The sequence below is a fragment of the Neospora caninum genome, chromosome VI (genome assembly GCF_000208865.1).
Source record: "Neospora caninum Liverpool complete genome, chromosome VI".
Classification (NCBI taxonomy): Eukaryota; Apicomplexa; class Conoidasida; order Eucoccidiorida; family Sarcocystidae; genus Neospora; species Neospora caninum.
In genome coordinates, this window is record NC_018392.1 from 1278288 (window position 1) to 1298679 (window position 20392).

Genomic DNA, 20392 nt, shown 5'->3' on the forward strand with positions numbered 1-20392 from the left:
GTTCGGCGGGGTGTCTTTACTTTGGGTTTTTGCCAAGATCCGTGGCTTGGAAATTCCGCTTCGGGGTTCAAGCGAGCGTCGGGGCGAACGTCGCCGGTGACAGATCTAGACAGTCACGCGCGGACCTACTGTCTCACCCGCCTCGGTCTCTGGAGGCTCTTCGGCCGCCACCTGAATTGAAAAATCCAGCCGATCGTGTACTGTGGAAACTCGCACGCGCGAGTCCCAGGCGCCTCTCGAGGTTCCGTCCGGGTGTCTGTACACTGCATGTTTCCCGGACGAGCGCCGTTGCTCTCCGGCGCTCCTGTCCGAGTTGCCCCGGTACATCTGTCGCGCTCCTCTCGTGTTTTTGTGAAACGCATTCTTCTGTCTGCGGCTCGCGCAAGCTCGCGTGGTTCGAGCCTCGGAGAACGTCCGTTTTTCTTGCGGCGCGGAACAGTGTGTTTTCCGGACCGTCGCGTCTTTGCGCTGCAGGGCGCCGTGCAATCAGGGGTGCCCGCTCTGTTCGGCCGAATTTCTCTCTCGTCACTTTCCACCCTCCGCACGGAAGAATGACGGATGGCAGTTACTTTCAGCCCGCGAAACGCGGGGAACTCCACGAGCTGAAGGAGGAGCTCCACTCTTCCAACAAGGAGAAAAAGAAGGAAGCGGTCAAGAAGGTGATTGCTGCCATGACCGTCGGCAAAGACGTCTCTTCTCTGTTTCCAGATGTGGTCAACTGCATGCAAACCACAAACATGGAGCTGAAGAAGCTCGTCTACCTGTATGTGATCAACTACGCCAAGGCCCAGCCGGAGTTGGCCATCCTCGCGATCAACACTTTCCGCAAGGATTCCTTGGACCCCAATCCGTTGATCAGGTACGCTGGTTCCAGCGGCGAGTCTCTTTGTCCACGGGACAGCTGGCTCTCCACAGACGCAGCGCCAAACGCGCTCCCTACTCCTGCGCATGTGTAGTGTACATAAAGGACTCCGAGTATCTCCTCTCCTTGCTTACCAGCGGCGCATCCGACTGTCCTTTGCCCCGACACGCCGGGGCCATTGTAGCCCGGTGGTGTGAGCGGCCACGTAGAACCCAATTCCACCGACTGTGAAGAGCGTTTCACGACTTCCCTTTTGCGTTCCCGCGTTTACTGGTACTCCGTTCCCCCCTCGCGTGGGGACTCCTCGCCAGCATCCCAGGCGCAACTGGCGTCCAGCGCGGTTCACGATCCCGCGTCTGGGGATTTCGCCGCCGCAACCGTCGTTGCCTCTTTTACAACGTGTGTGTGTGTGTGTGTGTGTGTGTGTGTGTGTGTGTGCCTCTGTGTGTGTGTGTGTGGTGTGTTGCAATGCAGAGCACTGGCCGTGAGGACCATGGGCTGCATTCGTCTCGAAGAAATCACGGAGTACCTGGTGGAGCCTCTTCGAAGGAGTTGCAAGGACCCGGATCCTTACGTCCGGAAAACGGCAGCCATCTGCGTGGCCAAGCTCTTCAGTGAGTGACGCAACTGCCGACCGCTCGAAACGCAGGAAGAAAGGCGCGAGGCGGCCTCCTTTTCCTGGAGGGGTGGAAGTTCCCGCAGTGTCGGGTCCCATCCCAGCAGATGGGGACGCCGACACGAGTTCATGGGTCGAAGCCGCCCCCTGCAAACGGCTCTGCCGAAAAAAGGCGGGCATCGAGAAAGCACTCAGTGTGTCTCGAAAAGGCGTCGTCAGAGCTCTTCCCTGTGTGAAGGCGTCCCCGCAATTGCGATTCACAATCGTGTTTCGCTGTTTTTGGCGTGTGTGCGCGGTAGAGCAGGATCGGCGGTAGAACGTTCTCGGGGCATGTTTTCCTCCTTTTTGCCGGCTGCCTTCTGCCTCTCCACACCCTCGTCACAGTCGCCTATTTTTTGTGGATATTCAGAGGGGCAATGCGGCGTGCTGCGCATCCGTCGCGGCGTTCTCCACGTCAGTCTCCAGAGGACTTGCCGTCTTTTCTTCTCGGTCTCCGGTGCCTTTGTTTCCAGGCATTCGACCGGACATGGTTGGTGAGGAAGGGTTCGTTGAGGAACTCACGACCCTGTTGAGTGACTCGAATCCCGTCGTCGTGGCCAACGCCGTCGCAGCCCTGTCGGAGATTTCGGAGAACTCGGGGAAAAACTACATCAAGAACATTCTCAGTGAGTCTGGGCGGTTCTTTTCCTCCACACGCACGGGCGGCGAGCAGGGAACCTCGGTGTGATGGTGTTGGTGTTTCTGCCGTGCGCCTTGGGCGACTCCGTTTGGTTTCGTCCCCTGTGGCGCTCGTCACTCGTATGGAGGGGCGAAGCGGCGTCCCGTCTAGACACCCGAACTGAGGTGACGGTTTTCCCGAAGGCCTTCGCAGCTGAGAAAAACTCGCCGTCTCGTGGGTTGGAACCGCCTCTCTCTGTGCGCAGACGCGAAGGAGACGAACGTGAACAAGCTTTTGGCAGCGCTCAACGAATGCACAGAGTAAGCACCGCGCTCGGCAGAAGAGCTTCTTGTCCGTGGATGAGGTCGGCTTCATGACATGCGCGACGTTTTGCGCGCGCGCGCGCGTCTCAGAACAGGGTTCGCGGATCCCGTCTGTGCGAGGTCTTCTGCGGGGTCATGGAGACAGACAACGCCGCCAGGATGTGACCCCCGCTGCGCTCTCTCCAGGCGGTTTCTTTTGCGGGTCTTCTCTGCTTTTAGGTGGGGCCAAGTTTTCATCCTCGACGCCCTCGCCCAGTTTGAACCGGAAACGCCCCGAGCCGCGGAGTCTGTTTTGGACAGGGTAACCGCTCGCCTGTCTCACGCCAACTCCGCAGGTAGGGCGTGGGGCGCATGCGGAGCATCCTGCCGGTCGCGTTTCCTCGCTCCTCTGCGCGTGAAAACCGTGGTCGAAAACGGCACCACCTGGACAGTCGCTTCCCGGGTCAAGCGCCCCGGTGTCCAGACCACGGTCTGTGCATCGAGGCAAACGAGGCAGGTTGCGGCGCGGTTGGAAGGCGTCCTTTTCGTTGCCGGGTCGCCGCGCGCGGCGCGCCTGACTGGACGCGAAACGCGCGTGCGATCTCAAAAACGGTCGTTTCGTGTGCGCTCTCTCGTCGTGCGTTCCCGCAGTGGTCCTCTCTGCGATCAAGGTCGTGATGAAGCTACTCGACAAGTACGTCCTGCGTCGCCGTCGAGAGGCGCCTGACTGTTTGCAGAGGCGCTGAGCCGGCGAGTGGCGAGAGAAGCCGAGACTGTTCCAACTGCCCGTGCCGCGCTTTTTTTGTCCGCCTCTGCCGTTTTCCTCAATCAGTGTGGGAGGTGGCCGTCGTGCTCATCGTTTTCTGCGCCGGAGAGGAAATGTTCCGATTTTCCTTTCTGCCGTCTTCTCTCTCCCCTGTTTTGCAGAGTGACGAACCCGGACGTCGTGCGCGTCGTCCAACGGAAGTTGTGCCCGCCTCTCGTCACGCTCCTCTCCGCGGAGCCTGAAATTCAATACGTCGCCTTGCGCAACATCGAACTGATTGTCGAGAAGAGGCCCAGCGTTCTGGCGAGCGAAGTGAAGGTGCGTGCATAAAGTGAAGCCGCGAGGCTTGCTGCGGGTCGGAGACGCACCAGCAGCGGGCGGAGAGAAAGCCAGCGAGTCGCACTGTCCCTGCACAGACCTTTTCGCTTGGTTCTTCGCGGGCTTGACGCGTCGAAGAACTGGGCGCTTCGAGGCAGACGGCGAGAGCTGAGACGCACACGGCGCAGCGCAGAAAAGGCAGGAGCCGAGGCGCCTTTGTTTTCCCTGCCGCGATCCGGCAAAAACGTCTAGCTGTGTATCAGCAGTCGTCGAAGGGTTTCCGTTTGCGCGTGGCTCTGTTTTCAGATATTCTTCTGCAAGTACAACGACCCCGTCTACGTGAAAATCGAGAAGCTGGACATTCTCGTGCGTCTCGTCTCAGACAAAAACATTGACCAGGTGCGACCTTCCCCGTCTTGGTCCGTTTCCCAGTTTTCGTGGCAGGCGCCGTTCTGCCTCGCCGACAACGCGCTCTTGTCCTTCCTCGTTGCATGCGACTCACAGGCCCCCTCACTCACCTTGCCTTCCGTAGTCCGCCACCCCGAGACGAACCACACGTACAAACACATGCATCATGTGCATATATATGTATATATATAGATATATACATTCGTGTTTGTATTTCGATATGCATACCACTCATTTAGAAACTTGGAAAAAAGAGAGATCTCTTCGTGCAGCTGCATCTCCACGTGTCTATGCTCTTCTCCATCGCTTTCTGCATGTGGAGATATGGAGTGTTCCGTGTCATTTTCTTCCGCGGTCGCTTTCGCTTGGCATTGAAGAAAGACCTTTGCGTTCTTTGTTTAGGTTTTGAACGAGTTGAAGGAGTACGCGACAGAAGTCGACGTGGATTTTGTGAGGAAGGCAGTGCGCTGCATTGGGCGGTGTGCCATCAAGCTCGACTGCGCAGCAGAGAGGTGCGTGGCCGTTCTCCTCGATCTGATTCAAACCAAGGTCAACTACGTGGTCCAAGAGGCAATTGTTGCCATCAAAGACATCTTCAGGTAAGCTTCTACCCGCCCCCCTCCCGCAGCCAGAGATCTTTCCATCGAACTCATCATCTCTTCGGCCCCGGCCGTCGTGCAGGGTTCTCTCTTACACAGTCGCTCGCAGCCTGCCGTCTCTTCAGGCGTGTGTCTGCCTCGGACGGTCGCGGCTTTCCACGAAGGGCGCTCGTCTGTCTTCGAGAGGTTTTCTCGCAGCCTGCCAGTCCTGTCTTCGGCCGGTCGCTTGACGCCGTCCCCGGTCTTCGCGAGTCTCTCTACAGTCGAGTGTCTCTGTCCCGAGACGCGCCTGCGCCATGCCTCTTTGCCTGCGCGCGATTGCTTCTCCAGGAAATACCCCAACCAGTACGAGTCGATGATTTCCACTCTCTGCGAAAACCTCGAGACGCTGGACGAACCCGCAGCGAAGGCCTCCATGGTCTGGATCGTCGGTAGGCATGCTGTGTGGGACTGCGCTCTCGTCTCGTGTCCTTCGGCCTCTTTTTCTCGCGTTTCGAGTTTTCTCTTTTATGTTCTTGTTCGTGAAAGAGCGAGAGGCAGACCGCCGCGCCGCCACCGCCACCGAGCGTCTTTTGTCGCAAGATGTCCCCTCTCACTGTCCCCGTGTCTTCTCTCCGTCTCAGTCTTCTTCGTCACCTTCGAGTCGGCAAGAGCCTCTGATAGCGAAACAGGAAGAACCTCGCAAGCTCCTACGACCTCAAATAATATGCAACGGAACTTGCGGTTGACGTTCTTTTCGGGTGTACAGGGGAATACGTGGACCGCATCGACAACGCAGATGAGTTGCTGGAGACGTTTTTGGAGACTTTCCACGACGAGCCGTCAGTTGTGCAGCTGCAGCTGTTGACGGCGACTGTGAAACTCTTTTTGAAGAAGCCGGCGCACACGCAGGATTTGGTGACCAAAGTCCTCAAGATGGCAACGGAAGAAACGTACAATCCAGATTTGCGCGATCGCGGTAAGTTCGGCGCCACGTCTTTCCGGCAGTTCTCTTCGCGGTCCTTGCCTGCTTTCTCGACCTTTGTGAGAGTCTCTGTGGTTTTCGCTTGACGGTGTGCAGCCTACATTTACTGGCGAATGCTGGCTCGAAATCCAGAAGCTGCTAAGAAGGTTGTTTTCGCGCCAAAACCACCCATCAATGTAGACGCAGATGCCCTCGACTACAGAACGCTCGACAGACTGATCGGTAAGGAAGCGCGCGAGTGGCCGATGCTTCGATGCTGCCTCGAAAGCATGCACGGCGAAGGCGTCGACGGCCGAAAAACGATTCCGAAGTGCAGGGGGTGTGGTCTCTGGGAGTTCCTCGAGTGACGATCGCAGAAGAAGGCTGTTTTCCGTTTCCCTCTGGAAGCACGGGGGAGTTTCGGCGCGCGCTGCTTTCGGTTCCTCATTCTGTTTCGCTCTCTCGGTTCACTGGGAGCTGTTACCCCACACAAAACCACGTGCCGGTCCATCTTCTTTTGCGTACACTCGCGGCGCGCGCTCAGTGTGTTTCTGTTAAGCGCTCGGCAGATTGGGGTTTCCCCGTTTCTCTCTGGGCTCCGGCGGTTGCGTTCTCCCCTCTGGAAGTCGTTCGCGTGCCTTCGCCTGACCGCAAGGCACGGAACAGCCGGGGCAGACTGGACTGCAAGACGCCCCAACGCCGGCGAAGCTTTGTGTTTTCTGTCTCAGGAAACATTTCCCTTCTCTCTTCGGTTTACCACAAAGCCCCCGAGACGTTTGTCGCGCGGGTGGTTCGCCCCGCAGACGCTCAGCCCAAGGAGGTTGGCGGCTCCAGCTCGGACGGTGAATCCACAGACACTCGAGTCGAGCGGGTCAAGGAGAGCATGAAGAAGCAGCACTACTCGAGCGACGAGAAGGAAGGCGAGAGCTCGGATGCCAGCAGCGAGGAGTCAGAAAGGTACGAAAAGAGAAGTGAGAAACGCGAGGTGGGGACAGAAGCGGGAGGAGTTAATGGTGGAACAGGATGCATCGGCGGGTGGGGGACGAGGCACCAGAGAAGCGGAACCTCCGGCAGCGAGAGGACGAGTCGAAGAAAAGGAGAGAGGACGACCGTTCCTGGAAAACGGCGTCTCTTTGCGAATGCGTCTCTTCTGTTTCGGGTTCGCGCGATTCGTCCGGGCGAGGTCGCGGGTCTTTTGTGGCCAGAGGAAGACGGCGTGGCGCCAGCAAACACGTCTCCTGTTTCGATTCTCACGAAGCATGCATCCACCCCTTCTCTGCCTTCTCTGCATGCGCCGCGTTTTTTCCCTCTTGTCTCGCAGCGACTCGGAGGGCCCAACCGATCTTCTCGGTTTGAATGATGAAGCTGCGCCGAGGAAGAAGGGAACGAAAGAAAGCAACAACGATCTCTTTGATGTAAGCCCCGAGCCTGAGTTTCTCTGTGGATGTGCCTTTGGCGTGTCTTTTTTTTCGGTGCCTGTTTTCGCCATCTTCGGTCCCGCTGTGTCCTCTGGTCTTCTTGCCTGTGCCTTCCGCTTCCCTCTCTGACTCCTCTCTCTGTCTTGCTTCTCCTTCGTTATTGGCGCATGCTTCGCACCGTGCTTTCTGGCGTCTCCCTTTTCTCTGGCGCACAGCTGTCGTTTTCGTCGGCGACTTCGGCAGGCGTCGCAAAGACGGTCGTCCTCGCCGCCGACCGTCCAGGCAACCAAGGCAGGGTGGGTTTGCAAGTCTCCGCAGCGCTCACGAGGGATCAAGGTGAGAAACAACTTGAGCGTGGCAGATCGTGTCTCTCCCTGTATGGATGCTTTCGAGATTTCTCGCCAGTCAGACACGGACGAGTCTTTGCTATGCGGGTTCCCCGCCCCCGTCACGTTTTCTCTGTGTCCGGGTCTCATGTGCCTTTCTTGTCGCGTTGCCGATTTTCTCGCGACGTGGCAGTCCATTGGGCCGCGCCGTTCCAGCGAGAGCGTCTCGGCAGGCGTTCTGACGCACTTCTTGCACCCTCACCGGCGTTGCGCCCCTCTTTTCAACATTTCGCCTTTCTTCTCTCTCGTTGCTTTTACCTTCTCTTCCATATATCTGTGGTCGCGCTTCGTTCTCTCTCGGTTTCTCCCTCCGTCGCTCGCCGTGCGTCTCTTCCTCTCGACTGCGTCTCTCTTCTTTCGCTGCCTCCTTCCTCGCTCGCCGTACGTCTTCCCGTCGTCCCCGTCATCGCTTTCTCGGGGAGTCTCTGTCTTGCGTCTTTCGCAGGCCAGATCCACATCCATCTGTCTTTCTTGAACAAGAGTGCGATGCCGCTCAGTGGATGGGCCATGCAGTTCAACCGAAACTCGTTCGGGTTGGCACCAGCAGGAAATCTGCAAGCGGCTGACCTCCTTCCCGGACAGTCCGCAGAGGCGACGGTTCCGGTCGCGTCTGGACAACTGAATTCGAACACGGCTCCGGAACAGCCTCTCTCTCTCCAAGTAGGAAACAGGATCTTTCTTGGATGCCGTGCTCTGCGGATCGGGTCTTCGTCTCTCCGGGCCGCGCTCTTTCGAAACGCTGCGCCGGCTCCACACAGGGGGTCGGGCCTTGGGGATACGCTCACACACAAGGCGAAGAGGGAGAGACGCCCGCGAATCGTCTCCGTCCCTGGACGGGGTCGGTGTTTTGGACGTGTGCTGGACGGGGGTGGTTGGAACACGGGGGCGTGTTTGTTCCGGGGCCGAGACACAGAGTTTGGATTCCGTCTCTTTTCACGCGCGTTTCCAGGTCGCTGTGAAGACGAATCTGGACATCTTCTGCTTCGTCGTTCCCTTCGACTTGAGCGTCGTGCTCCAGGAGAACTGTCCGACCGACAAGGAAGCCTTCCGTCAAAAATGGCAAGCGATCGGAGAGGCCAGGCAGGTACGGAGACTGCCGCCGCTAAAGGGTCGGCGAGGGTCTGGCGACAAGACGAACAAAGGCGAAAAAAAAACGAAACGTCTTCTCGACCGCGCACAAGAAGGCGCGCCAAGAAAACTGAGCGGTGGAGAGCGCAGCCGGCTTCTCGGGAATGCAGAGGGCGTTGCCTTTGAAAAGTTGGAGAGGGCCGAAAAGGAGGTTGAACGTCCCAGCGACGGCGAACGCAGCACGAGCTGAAACGCCTCAGTTTTTTCGCCGTTTGCGAGCCGGGAAGAAATACAGAGGAGGAAGCCTTCTCGGGGTCGCGACTTGGGTTCTGAAAGCATGCGTTCGCGACAGCCGCATGCGACTCCCTCGCGTTCCCACCGACGGAGACACCCTACGCGCGGCAGACCCAGTTGACTGGCGGCCTTTGTTCAGAAATCCCTTCTCTGCGAGGCAGAATGTGGAAGAGCGGTGCGGGGTTTCAAGCTCGGAACTGCAACGCACAGTGCACACAGAAAGCCCTCCACCCGAACGGAAAACCTGTACAGCCAGCGTTCTCTGGGTGTTGCTATATATATATATATATACCTAAATATAAATAAATAAATATATACATATAGATGTGGGTGGCCCATCGTGTGCCAGTCGTGGCGTGAAAAGGGTTTTTTATCGGGATCTAGTGAATTTTTTGCATGCATGTACGACCGCGCTTGCGACACTGTGTCTTTTTGTGCGAAGATGTACCACCAAAGGCGGGCACGTGTTTGAAGGACAGAATGTGTTCTCCTACCTCCGACAGGCATTTTTACAGTCTGTGGATAGGTTGGGTTTCACATGAGAGTTGGGTTTGAGCCTGGAGGCAGCTCTCGGATGCTGTGTAGCGCTGCCGCGCTTTCTGGAAGGCAGTTGACGTATGTCGAGGCCGGGCGCCCCGAGAAAGAAGAGGGCTTTGATTTGACATAAGAGAGCTTTGATTTTTTTTCAGAGCGCGTTGGTGGCGGCGGCTCCCAGCAACCAGAGTCCGGAAGAAGTGACGAAGCAGATGGAGGCGGCAAACATCAGCCTGGTCGCGCAACGCAGTGCAGACACTTTCGTAAGAGAATCGGCTTTCTAGCAAGCACACATGTTCCGTCGATGTCGTCCCCACCTTGGCATGAACCCGCGTGTATCAATCGACCGATCGCTCTCTATATGAATATATATCTATAGATAAATTTATATAAACGTATGTATGTATGAATATGTGTATGTATGGACACATGATTATATGCATTTGGTTAGCTCCTTCGCATGTTTGATAATGGATATTTTTTGTCGGCCATGTGACTGTGCTTCGAACGCGAGCTTCAGATGCAGGAGCTAGTCCGGCGTTCGCCTGTTTGGGTGTATGGCGTGATCGCGGGGTGTCCTTGTCTGCTGCGTGTGAAACAGTTTTTTCGTTCGTTTCTGCACCGTGTGATTCACCCGGGATTTGCGTCGCCCCTTGTCGGGCCTCTCCGGAACTCTTTCCTGAGTTCCAAGAAACGCGTGCCATGGCTCGGCATCCGACATTTCCTTTTCCGTTGCAGGATGCGCTCTACTTCGCTGCGACGACAACCAACAACCTCGGGGTGCTCGCGGAGGTATCACTCCAGCGGAACGGCAACGCAGTAAAACTCGTCACGCGAAGCGAGGCCGCAGCCTTGGTAAGCCGCCGGGGCCAGGCTCTGTGTTCGTGTCTGTGAGCGGTTTTGCTTCAAGTCGCACCCCCAGCGCCGTGCTTGCCTTTTTGGGATACCGCGAACCGCTTTTGCACGAGGCATGAAGACAAGGCGCCGTCGCAAGCCACGGAATACAGATCCGGAAACACCAGTGGGGATTGCCATCGTATGTATCAATATATATATATATATATATATATATACATGTAGGCATATATGCATGCATATATCCTTACATGTAGGTGTGTGCGGATCAGACGTAGAGCCTGTGGACTGATGCCCCCGTGCGTGTTTTGTCATGTGAGCAGTGAATGGCCTCAGTCCGGGAGCACTGGAGATGGATGGGGATCTCTTGTTTGCGACATTTGTTTTTGGGAGGTAGTGCGAGGAAAACCACCGGGAGCCGCCCGAAAAACTCCGCGAGCCATGGTTTTGGCAAAAAACAGGCACTTTCCACGCGTCGGTCTCTGCCCGTGTACGTACAGCGGAAAGGGTTCGGTTTTTTGTCGCAGATGTTTGTGTGTTTTTTCCGTTTGCTGCCTCCATGTCAGATTCCGCTTTTCAACACCACGATTTGCACGGCTCTCCGGCTGACGCCGCGGGCATGAGGAGGTTCGTGGCTAACGACCGAACCACAACGGGAGTCTCGATGTTGACGCCTTGCGGACCGCTGCTCACATACGCGTATACAAGCACGTGGAAATTCATTACCCATGCATATATGGCGGCACTTTTTTTGCGCACCTCCTTGTGAAATACCTTGCTCTTCTTTCGCTGAATCTATATTGCGTTTATGGTCTGAGTCTCGAAAAACGATGTTTCGTTCGGGGTAGAGACGGTCTGCCTGGTTGTTTTGTTTTTTTTCCCTGCCGCGCGCCGTCGTTCTCGGCTTCGTGGCGCCTGATCCTCCAGTTGGGGGAGTGTCTCACGGGTTTCTAACTTTCTTTTGGGCTTCTGAAACCTCTCGTCTCTTTTCGGCTGTCGCGTGAAAATCGCAAACCATCGCCGGCGCGTCTCCTCTTGCATCCGTTTCGCGCCCGCTCGTTGATCGCGTCCACCAGCAGCCTCGTGGTGACGCGGATTCACGCGTGGCACACAAGTCTAGGCACACGAAGGAGCATCCAAATTATAGCTCAGAGTAAACCTTAAGCTCGCACTCTCGTGGTGCACGCTGTCTACCAAGTTCGATACAAGTTAAAGCTGCTGCCAACGAACGTCATGTTCCGGCTTCCCGCGAACGTCCACGCTGTCTGCACAATTTGAGGGGGATCCCCTGTCGCAAATCGCTGTACTCTAGACAGTATATATATATATATATATACATATATATATCTAATCCAGATGGAGCCACGGGAGGTTCGGCGTATACATGTAGGTCTGTACAATTATGAAGCGACCGGACGGAAGAAAAGCAAAGCTGTTTTTCGACGTGGCGTATCTGCGCGCGTAGGAGAAATCAGCTTTGCGCTGTCACTGTCGTTGCTGTCGTGCAACTGTCTAGCGTTTTTTGCAAGCTGGCCGCTTAACAGTTCCTTGTTCAAGCGAGGCAAACGGCCTTCTGTGCTCCCTTCTCGGAAAGCGCAAACCGCTAGTCTGTTTCAGAGCTTGGCCTTACGTCAGCTCAACACGCGCACCGTAACGAGAAACGTGGTTTTAACTGGTCGATCAGCCTTGCAGGGTTTTAATATATTGAGGCGGAACAGACTTCTCAGAAGCTGCCATTTTCTCCGGAAGAGTCACCCTTCAAGAGAAGAGAAAGTCTCTTCGCCTTTGAGAACTATGTTCTTCAAGACGTCTGTCTAGCGAGCGCTGCCACCAAGCGTGTTTCTAGTACATCTACTTGATCTCGCCACTGTATCCGTTTACCAGACGATGCTGTCCCAGAATCCAGGGTTGCGCTTCTTCGCCAGCTCAACACGCGCACCGTAACGAGAAACGTGGTTTTAACTGGTCGATCAGCCTTGCAGGGTTTTAATATATTGAGGCGGAACAGACCTCTCAGAAGCTGCCATTTTCTCCGGAAGAGTCACCCTTCAAGAGAAGAAAAAGTCTCTTCGCCTTTGAGAACTATGTTCTTCAAGACGTCTGTCCAGCGAGCACTGCCACCAAGCGTGTTTCTAGTATATCTACTTGATCTCGCCACTGTATCCGTTTACCAGACGATGCTGTCCCAGAATCCAGGGTTGCGCTTCTTCGCAGTTTACCCCCTAACAAGGCTTACCATGAGAGCCCGATGAACTCTTAAAGCAAATCTTTTAGTCGGAACAGCCACATATCGCCGTCCTGGTTTTGCTACGGCAGAAGCCTCCCCCCTCAGATCTCTCGGCATGGTTGCTCGATTGTTGGACTCAGCTAACGGCCGTTCTCAGATACAGTAATCCTTAGGGCCCTGGGGCACCTGCCTTTTCTCTGTGGAACGGGCGCTTCTTTTCACCAGCCACAGTTCTCTGCAGTGTATGCTAATCTGATGGGATGCTGTAACAGGCCTGACACGCGGTGTTTTGCTCATTTATTTCCCCCATGTAGCAGTTTGCTTGTCACTTAGCGTTGTCCACCTGACCGGTGTTGGTGGCTTGGTTGCCAGCGCAAGAGCTCCCAACCCCTACAACAAAAGAGAAACGAGTAAGGACACCACGTTGAGTTGACGGTAATGGGTATGGGCCATTCAACGGACAGATTGCACCGTATTCTTTCAGTCTCGTGGGCACTGTGTATTTGGTTCAAAACAGAAAGGACAGCGGTAAATCGGACCGTAATCTATTGGTCTCCAGGACCTTCCGTATTTGGTTCAAAACATAACAGACACCGATAGTTTGCCTTTCTCCTGAGACGCAACAGATCGCAGTAGATGACTGGATGAACGGGCTGCGGAACAAAATTCTCTAGATCTTGCGGCTCCATCACTTGCAGTTTGCGGTATTTGAGGGCCTCCCCGGCTTACTCCAAAAGCGACATTTGAGCCTCTTGCCACATCCCATCAAAATTGAAATTGAAGGAAACGGTGTCAGCAGACGTGGAGTGTTTTCGCCAGTGGCACCGGCCTCGCCTCACGGCTTCGTCATGCCTTTTTTGTCACAGGCTCTTCACCAGTTCGTGATACAAGATTGCAGCACGAATCGGAAAGAAGCGACGGAAGCAGCGGTATCCAATGGCTGGGACATGGAAATAAAGTGGAACGGCTCTATCGTTTACTGGGTTTTTTCCGCCAGTGTCATAGAGGCACGACGAAAGCAAAACGGCTGAGCGTTAGATTCGCCGAGCTCTGCTTTTCACAGTGGAGCCGGAAGAAGAGAAACCCTACGCTTTGAATCCTACTTGTTTACTGACGAGTCCTTTCTAATGTTTCTGCTTCGAGGACTCTCGTTCATATTATGTCACTTCTGCAATTTACGCCTCGCTGTTTGTGGACGGGTTCTAAGCTCGCTGATGGGTTCCTGGTGGCCTATTTGGCGACAAGGTAAACGAGCACAAGTTCACGAATTTCAACATGCGCCTGATAATGATGTATACTGTAGAGACCACCTGCCTCGAGAGAAGTTCTAAAGAGAAAGAGAGGCTATGACAGGGACAAGCATTGAGTCTTCGCAGATACCAGTGCAGACGAAGACGGTCGCAAGATCAGGTGCGTGCAGCACCAGGGGCTCTCCCGTCTCCTGGCAGTGTCCCAAGACTGGGAAAAGAAATTGCAAACATCGCTCAAGAAGAAAACAGAGTCGCCCGTAGGCTGTTGGAAAATAAATCCGCAGACTGTCGGTCGCCTGTATGCCTTTCCTTTGCGCGACTCTCGGGATCTGCCTCCCCGGCTTCTTCGCTGTATCCTCTAAAAATGTGCCGAATGTGCACTGCTAGTTCTTTTATGGGCCCTCAAGGTAGCCGCTGCTGTGTCGGACGCCTATATGCAGGAAGAGTCAGCAGGCCTGGGAACAAGTTCCAGGATGCCTTGCTGGGACAACGCGGTTTTCCACTCTATTTGGCTGGTTTTCCTGACGTTCATCCTTCGCCGCTTCTTCCATCGAAAAAAAAAGTGGGTAGCAAGGACCAGAACTGACCCCTGGTTTCGTGGCACATCGCGTCCCGTGGCCCCAGAGACCCGTGGCGCACAGGATCCAGAGGAGCGAGTCTCCTCGCGGGTTCCGATCGCCTCGCGCCCCTGCCATCGGCGAGGACTTCCGCCGGTTAAGAGGCCGTTGAAAACCCGTGGAGCGCCGCGCGGACGTGTCGCACAACGCGCCTCGCTTGTGTGTGACACATTTGGGAGTGTATGTGTTGTATCCGCGTGGTTCCGTTTGTGTTTGCTGAAAATAGAAAATCGAGCCTGCTCGAGGGATTGCTCGTTCTCGTCTCTTTTTTCACCAGGAACGGGCGAGTGCTCAGTGCCAGGTTGCGAAAAGAAGTTCCCTGGTCGGTCCCCGCGGAAACGGGATGCCACAGAGCGCACGCCTCTCCCTGGCCTGGTAAGACCAACTCGCGCATTTCCTCAGGGGTTTTCCCGGTGACGCGCGTAACACACAGAGCTGTCACCAGGTCGCCTCTTGTTTTTCGCGAGGTTCACCGCTCCTCTTGCAACAATGCGAGCACAGCTGACGCTCGAATAAAGCCAGTTGCTCATTTTCTCCGGAAAATGCTCATGCCGGCGAACCCGTTTCCTCGGCAAAACTGCCCAAAGGCTCTGCCCCCAATGCCCGGTCAGGCCGTGTAACCGTCGCCAGTCTCCCTCAAGCGGCGTGTGTTCGCTCCCCAGTCGTTTCCCGCTCGTAAGGATTGGAGGAGCGAACGTGCGCAGCCTGAATAATTTTTGACCCTCTGTGTGCTCCCTAGAGAGAGCGGCGACGTTTCGGTGACTTCCAAAGAGAACTCGTGGGAATTTGCGGAGCGCTGAACAAGGAAATCTGGGAAGAACGTCCAAGCTCGGTCCCGGTCTGCTGCCCACCGGTGTCTCCCCTCAGTCGCGCAGCGGAGCCGAGAGGCCAACCCGGTGCACACGGAGGGACGAGCAGAAAGCACACACTTCCGCTCAAAAGACCCCAGTGGGATTTTTTCCCTTCTCGGTTACTCGAGGAAACGGTTCTTCCGACTTGATACACGACACGATGGGTACGTCCTCCAGAAACGGTGGTTGCCGTCTGTCTCAGTTGGGAGGAACCATGTTTTCGGGTGTAACGTAGGATACCTCAAACTCCACCCCGCTTGTACGTTTTTCTTTGTACGTTGAACCATGCGTACGCTGTGTTTTGGAGGTTTTCGAAAGACTGCGGGCAGATGGGGAAAGGGGGGCAACGCGCGAAAAGCGTTTTGCGTCCATTCGAAGACGGAAGGAATTGAAGTAGCCGACGTTCGCCATTCCCACTATGCGGGCGACCACAAGATGTACCCGACCCGCACATCAGGGGAACTCAAATCTGGGGAAACCGAGCTGAGAACAGTCCCAAGAAACGACAGTGAAAGAGTCAAAAGGTGGACAAAATTGTGTACACGCTTTGATCGAATCTTCACACACTGTTTCCGTCTGCCGGCTAGTGGCAAGCGATCAGTCAACCCTGTGGTAGTCGGTTTGGTACCAGCAGCGGCGAAGAGAGATTCTGAGCGTGTTTCTTTAACGCTTTCGTCCAGCTTGGCTCTTTTCTGAAAGTTGGTTTCTCGCGTTTTCAGCCGTTTTGGACTCGTGACGGGGCCGCGCTTACCGCCGGTGTCCGTGAAACGGGTAACTGACATCGATGTAAAATGCCAGTGGGTTTGAGTGACTTCGAAGTCCACTGTACATACGCTGCGGTATAAAACCGCGTACCTCCTGAGGCGTACTTCTCTACGTGGGCACGCACTGTTCACCGTTCACCCAATCTGTAGCGTTCTTTTTAAGCTGTGTATCCGGCTCTATCGTCAGTCGCTCGCTTCTTGCACGGTGAGGTTAGGGTGTAGAAAGAGTTCTGATTTTCATCGTCTTGAGTTCCGTGTACGTGTATTCCTTCAGGAGACCTCGATAGCAATCTGGAGGAAAGCCTCAGGCGGCTGATCATCGGCACGCGGTTCCCAGATCAAGAGCAGTGCGGCTCTTCGATGCCGAGCGACTTCACGCCCGCACCTCCGCGCCTGTTCGACAATGCCCCTGGGCCATGCAACGCGTACTTCCCTGCTCCGGGAAACCCGCCTCTGCCGGATCGGGTGTCGCCAAAAAATGCAGTTCCGCCGCAGCCTCCTCCCACGAACCACGGCTCTTTTCCACGCATTCCAGAGCCACCTTTCGGGGATTTTTTCTCAGGCTTACCGTCGTTCCCTTCCGACTTGACGGCGCTCTGCGTAGGTGCCGGGCACCACGTGCTCTCAGCGCCTTCGGCTCCGCCCAAGCACGACTGCGATGGCTCAAGTGTTGGCCGCTGTGAACCCGCAGAGAGTGCCGGCGACAAACACAGCGTAGACCGCACTCGGCTGCCTTCTCTGAAGAAGGGTAGCGACCGGCCTCGGAGCAACGGGGCATACCCAGCCTCTGCGCCTGACAGCCGCCAGCACGCGTACCTCCCCGAACAGAAGGCGCCGACGGAGGGGAGTCCTACGGCGTCATGTTCCTCCAAATCGCAGCCTGCTCCTCCGCCCTCTGCGATGCTCAACAATTCGGGTGCGACGCGAACACCTGGTCCGCCGCCTTCGTTAGCGCTGCCCCCAGAAATCATGAACAGTGGGAGAGACGCGTGCGTCCTGGTGACGCTGCCGCTGTGCTTGCCTTACGGGAAGATCCTTAATGTCTGTGGAGAGTCGGAGACAAGCTGTTGCAAGCGAAACTACTACTGCATCAGTCCGAAGCTGAACTACGCCGCGTGGAAACTCTTTGCACACTCCGGCGGCATCTGCGATACGTACGCAGCTGCGCTGCACGTGGAAGTCGCCATCATCCACGTGCCCGAACCCCTTCTTCCTCAAGTCGCCGACCTCTTCATGAAGCACGCCGCGCAAGCAGACTTCCACTTCGACAGCCCTCTCCAACTCAAGTGCGGGAATCTTCAGGAGAGACCGGCACCCGTCAGGGCGGGAGGAAAAGTCCTGACTCTCGAGTGCTTCTTCGGCGACGTAAGTTTTGCATGCTCTCTGCGACCCTGGAGGATCGACAGGATGAGGGGTGGACGACTGCGTAATTTTGTCTTACCAAAGACATCTGCTAGCCACGAGGCGCGGGGCAGATCTAAAGCGACAGTGGGTGCGGCGCTTCCAATAAACGGCCCCTTAGCGGCGGCTCTGGGACACCCAGCGCGCCGTGCGGGACCGGCATTGGAGCGTTACTGGCGCAGAAAGAGGCACATTGGATCGGCCTGTAAAAACGTGCAGATGTGGTGAAAGACACAGGAATCGAGTTCCGGCGTTGAACGCCATCCCAGAGAGGAGAGGATCGGTACAGACCCGCTCCGCCTGGAGAGGCTCTGCCATCGTGCGATGCGGCGATGGCAGGAGTTGTGAGAAGGCTTTCTCGCGTCCGCAAGGCGCCTCTGAAGTGGGCGACGCCGATTGGGGGAGGCGCGAGCGAGTCATGTGTCGTCGCATGAGCTGTGTGTGTTCTCAGCAACAAGAGCGAAAGAAGCTGGCCGCCATTGAACACTTTCTTAGCTGCTTCCGAACCGAGCTGGAATACCTCATATCTGCGCACCGGCCTCACCGATCCGGTCGTAAGTGGCAATCACGCAACTGGGGGGGCCAAGTTCACAGAGACTACAAAAAGCAAAAAGCGGGGACTTACCGGCTGTATCCACTCCACTCCGCCGCGAGCTCCGAGTTGTGATCCCGTGCTCTCTCACGTGCAAGGGGGTCCGATGCTGCTCTTTCGAGGCAGTGCGGTGAGATACACTTCTGGGTCAGTGGCGTCCGTTCCACTCCCCTTCCCCGGATCTACGAGTTTATGATGCTTCCTCTCGGCCGGACCTGTGTGTTGGGCACAAAAAAATTCTGTGGTGTGCATGCCGCGCCCGCCACATCGGATGGCACTCTGTTCCTCTGCGTGGAACCTGTCACTGCTCCGCCGCTGGAAGCGACCAAAAATCGTGTCCACACGCGTCACGGTGGGCGCTTCACTCGCCTGTCGTTTGCTGTCTGTTGTCCACTCTGGGGATCTTCAGACTCCGGAAGGAAACCGAACATTTGGCGACTTTCCAGAAACCAGCCAGGTTGGCGAAACGGCGGCCATCACCGGGGACCGCGACTCGATGTGACAGTCCGAGCTTTCCAGCAGCAAGGGTCGCAGCCTGCGACTGCGGGGAGCGGAATCCAAGAAGCAAATGGGCTCGTTGCTGATGTGTGCGCGAGCGAAATCCGATTGGTAACGACGCGGAGTTACGGCCAGCTTACCACCAAGGTACGTGGCTGTTGCCACTGTATTCGCATGCTTGAGAGACGCTCAACTGGCTGGGGTCCTAAGGTGGGAGTCTCGAATCTGTAGGCGCGTCACAGCTGAGTTGGATGCGCTGCGCAGCTGCTGGGGTCAAACGCGGTGGCCGTGCCGGCCTGACGATTCCGAGCGCAGAGAACCGCGCGGCAACACGGGCGAAGTGCACAGGTGTGCGGGCGTGGATATGGCATGTGTTTTCTTGCCTTCTGTCTGTTCCTTCAGGCAGATCCGCGATTCGCTGAGAGCAAAGTTGGGACGCGCTGCCTTCTCCGAGCTCAGCGGACCACCGGATCGAAGACCGGGTTCACAGTGCCGTGTCGGAAAGTGTTTGCGCCCCAACAAGTGCCTGAAGTTTTGCCTCTCGTCTTCCGGCCAGGTTCGCTGATCAGTCAAGAGCAGCAGCGAGCCTGCGTGGAGTGGGAAGTGACGCATCGCATGGAAAAAGAAGCCGTCGCGCCACGGCGTGCGGACCCGCCTTCGGCTCCGCTGTCTTCACTGCCAGCGGGAAAGGCGCACCACTCCGGCGCCCCAGGCGCGGGACTGTCTCTGCCTGCAGTGTCTCTCCCCGGCCTCAGCATTGAAGGCGACCTGGGAAGTGTGCGCGGCTGCGAGGACTCGGACGTGTGTCTCAGCCTGTACGGGCGAAGCCCCGCTGGAGACTCCAGCAGCACCCGGGAAAGCGGCGGAAGTTTGTCCCCGCCAGCTAGCCACGGCCGGGAAGGCAGCACGCCAGGCAGTTCCAAGCAATCTGACCCGCCCGTCACGTTGCTGAGTCGCCTTGGCTATGTGCCGTGGAGAGGCGGAGACCTCGGATCTGAGAGCCGAGTCGTTGCGCCCCACGATTTGGCGAAAGATGACCTTCTCTTGAACGCCTCAGCGGACTCAGCTGCTGCACAGGCTTTGGACCTCGGCGCCTGGCCGGCCCCGGCTGCGTCGACGGCGCTGCCCAGGAGCGCGGAGCAGAGCGGCAACTTCCCGACCCCCGACGGGGCTCGCTTGCCTGTCCAGTCCCAGGATTTGTGGGTCTTTCTGCCCGCGTTGCTCGACGCGCTGCGAGCAGGACGAGACGTGGGTCGCGAGGCGGGCGTGCCGGAAGCCGAGAAGGATTTGGGAGTCGGCGGCGACGAGAGAAGGGAAGACTGGAGCGGACGCGGGCGGCATCGCGGCTCTGTTGGGTCTTGCCACTCGCAAGGCAGCACAGGGATGGGAGCCCTGTCGGATCGGAGCGCTGCCTCGGCGTTTCCCTACGTCTTCGACGGGTTTGGTCCCGCCGCGCGGTCTGTGGGAATGGAGATGCAGAGTGGAATGGTCCCAGGTTCTCAGGCCGTGCCGCCGCGCCGTGACGTTTTTTCGTCCTCTCACGACGCGTTGAACGAGTTCTTGCTGTCGCTGACTTCAACGCCCTCTTCAGCGGATTCGCATTCGTGACCCTGGAAGAGCGTAGAAGGGGACTTGGACTTCTCTCTTTACGCAAAGGTGCCCAGTTCACCTTCTGGGGCGCCTACGTCTCTCGCCATTGCTGTACCTCTGTACATAAAGACTCATGTCTGAACATATCTGTGTAACCATGCATGCATGCGGGCCTGATATAGACGGGAAGGCGGTCGCTCGATAGCGAGCGTCTTGCATCTGAGAACCCAGTGCGAGGATTGGCGAGATTAGGGACTGCAGAGCTTTTCCTTTTCATACTGCCGATGCCAATGCGACAACAGTCAGCGCTGTCGATCATGTGTACGCCAAGGGAATTTCGGCGGCGCTTTCGGGATTTTCTGAGGGACGTACAACTGGGCATGGAAGTCGTGCACGAACGCGCGTGCCGGCTGCGAGTCTCTGCTCTTCCCTTCTCTGCGAGAGGGGCAAAAAACTGGGCAAGGTTGGTGAGGCGGCGAGAGAAGCCCATTCCAGTTTTTTTGTGTCCATCAAGGAGGAACCTCACAGCCGCAAGGAGGGGACCCAGTTGTTTCCTTACGGACTTCTACGATATG

At 56.6% G+C, this 20392-nt stretch overlaps 2 protein-coding genes across 2 annotated transcripts; both read left to right on the plus strand.

Moving 5' to 3' along the window:
* Positions 1–551: 551 nt before the first annotated feature.
* Positions 552–10650, plus strand: NCLIV_017020 (hypothetical protein; the record flags this gene model as incomplete). Its single annotated transcript, XM_003881894.1, has 20 exons — positions 552–859; positions 1337–1476; positions 1991–2143; positions 2402–2456; positions 2679–2794; positions 3090–3132; positions 3366–3522; positions 3829–3921; positions 4333–4529; positions 4860–4960; positions 5278–5487; positions 5590–5715; positions 6201–6429; positions 6794–6887; positions 7106–7226; positions 7722–7936; positions 8226–8360; positions 9328–9435; positions 9911–10027; positions 10594–10650. The coding sequence occupies 20 exons, from the start codon at positions 552–554 to the stop codon at positions 10648–10650; spliced, it is 2775 nt and encodes a 924-aa protein (XP_003881943.1).
* Positions 10651–15132: 4482 nt separating this feature from the next.
* On the plus strand, positions 15133–19835 carry NCLIV_017030 (conserved hypothetical protein; the record flags this gene model as incomplete). The annotated part of the gene is made up of 5 exons (XM_003881895.1): positions 15133–15136; positions 16011–17101; positions 17589–17691; positions 18139–18374; positions 18630–19835. The coding sequence occupies 5 exons, from the start codon at positions 15133–15135 to the stop codon at positions 19833–19835; spliced, it is 2640 nt and encodes an 879-aa protein (XP_003881944.1).
* Between the last annotated feature and the right edge of the window lie 557 nt (positions 19836–20392).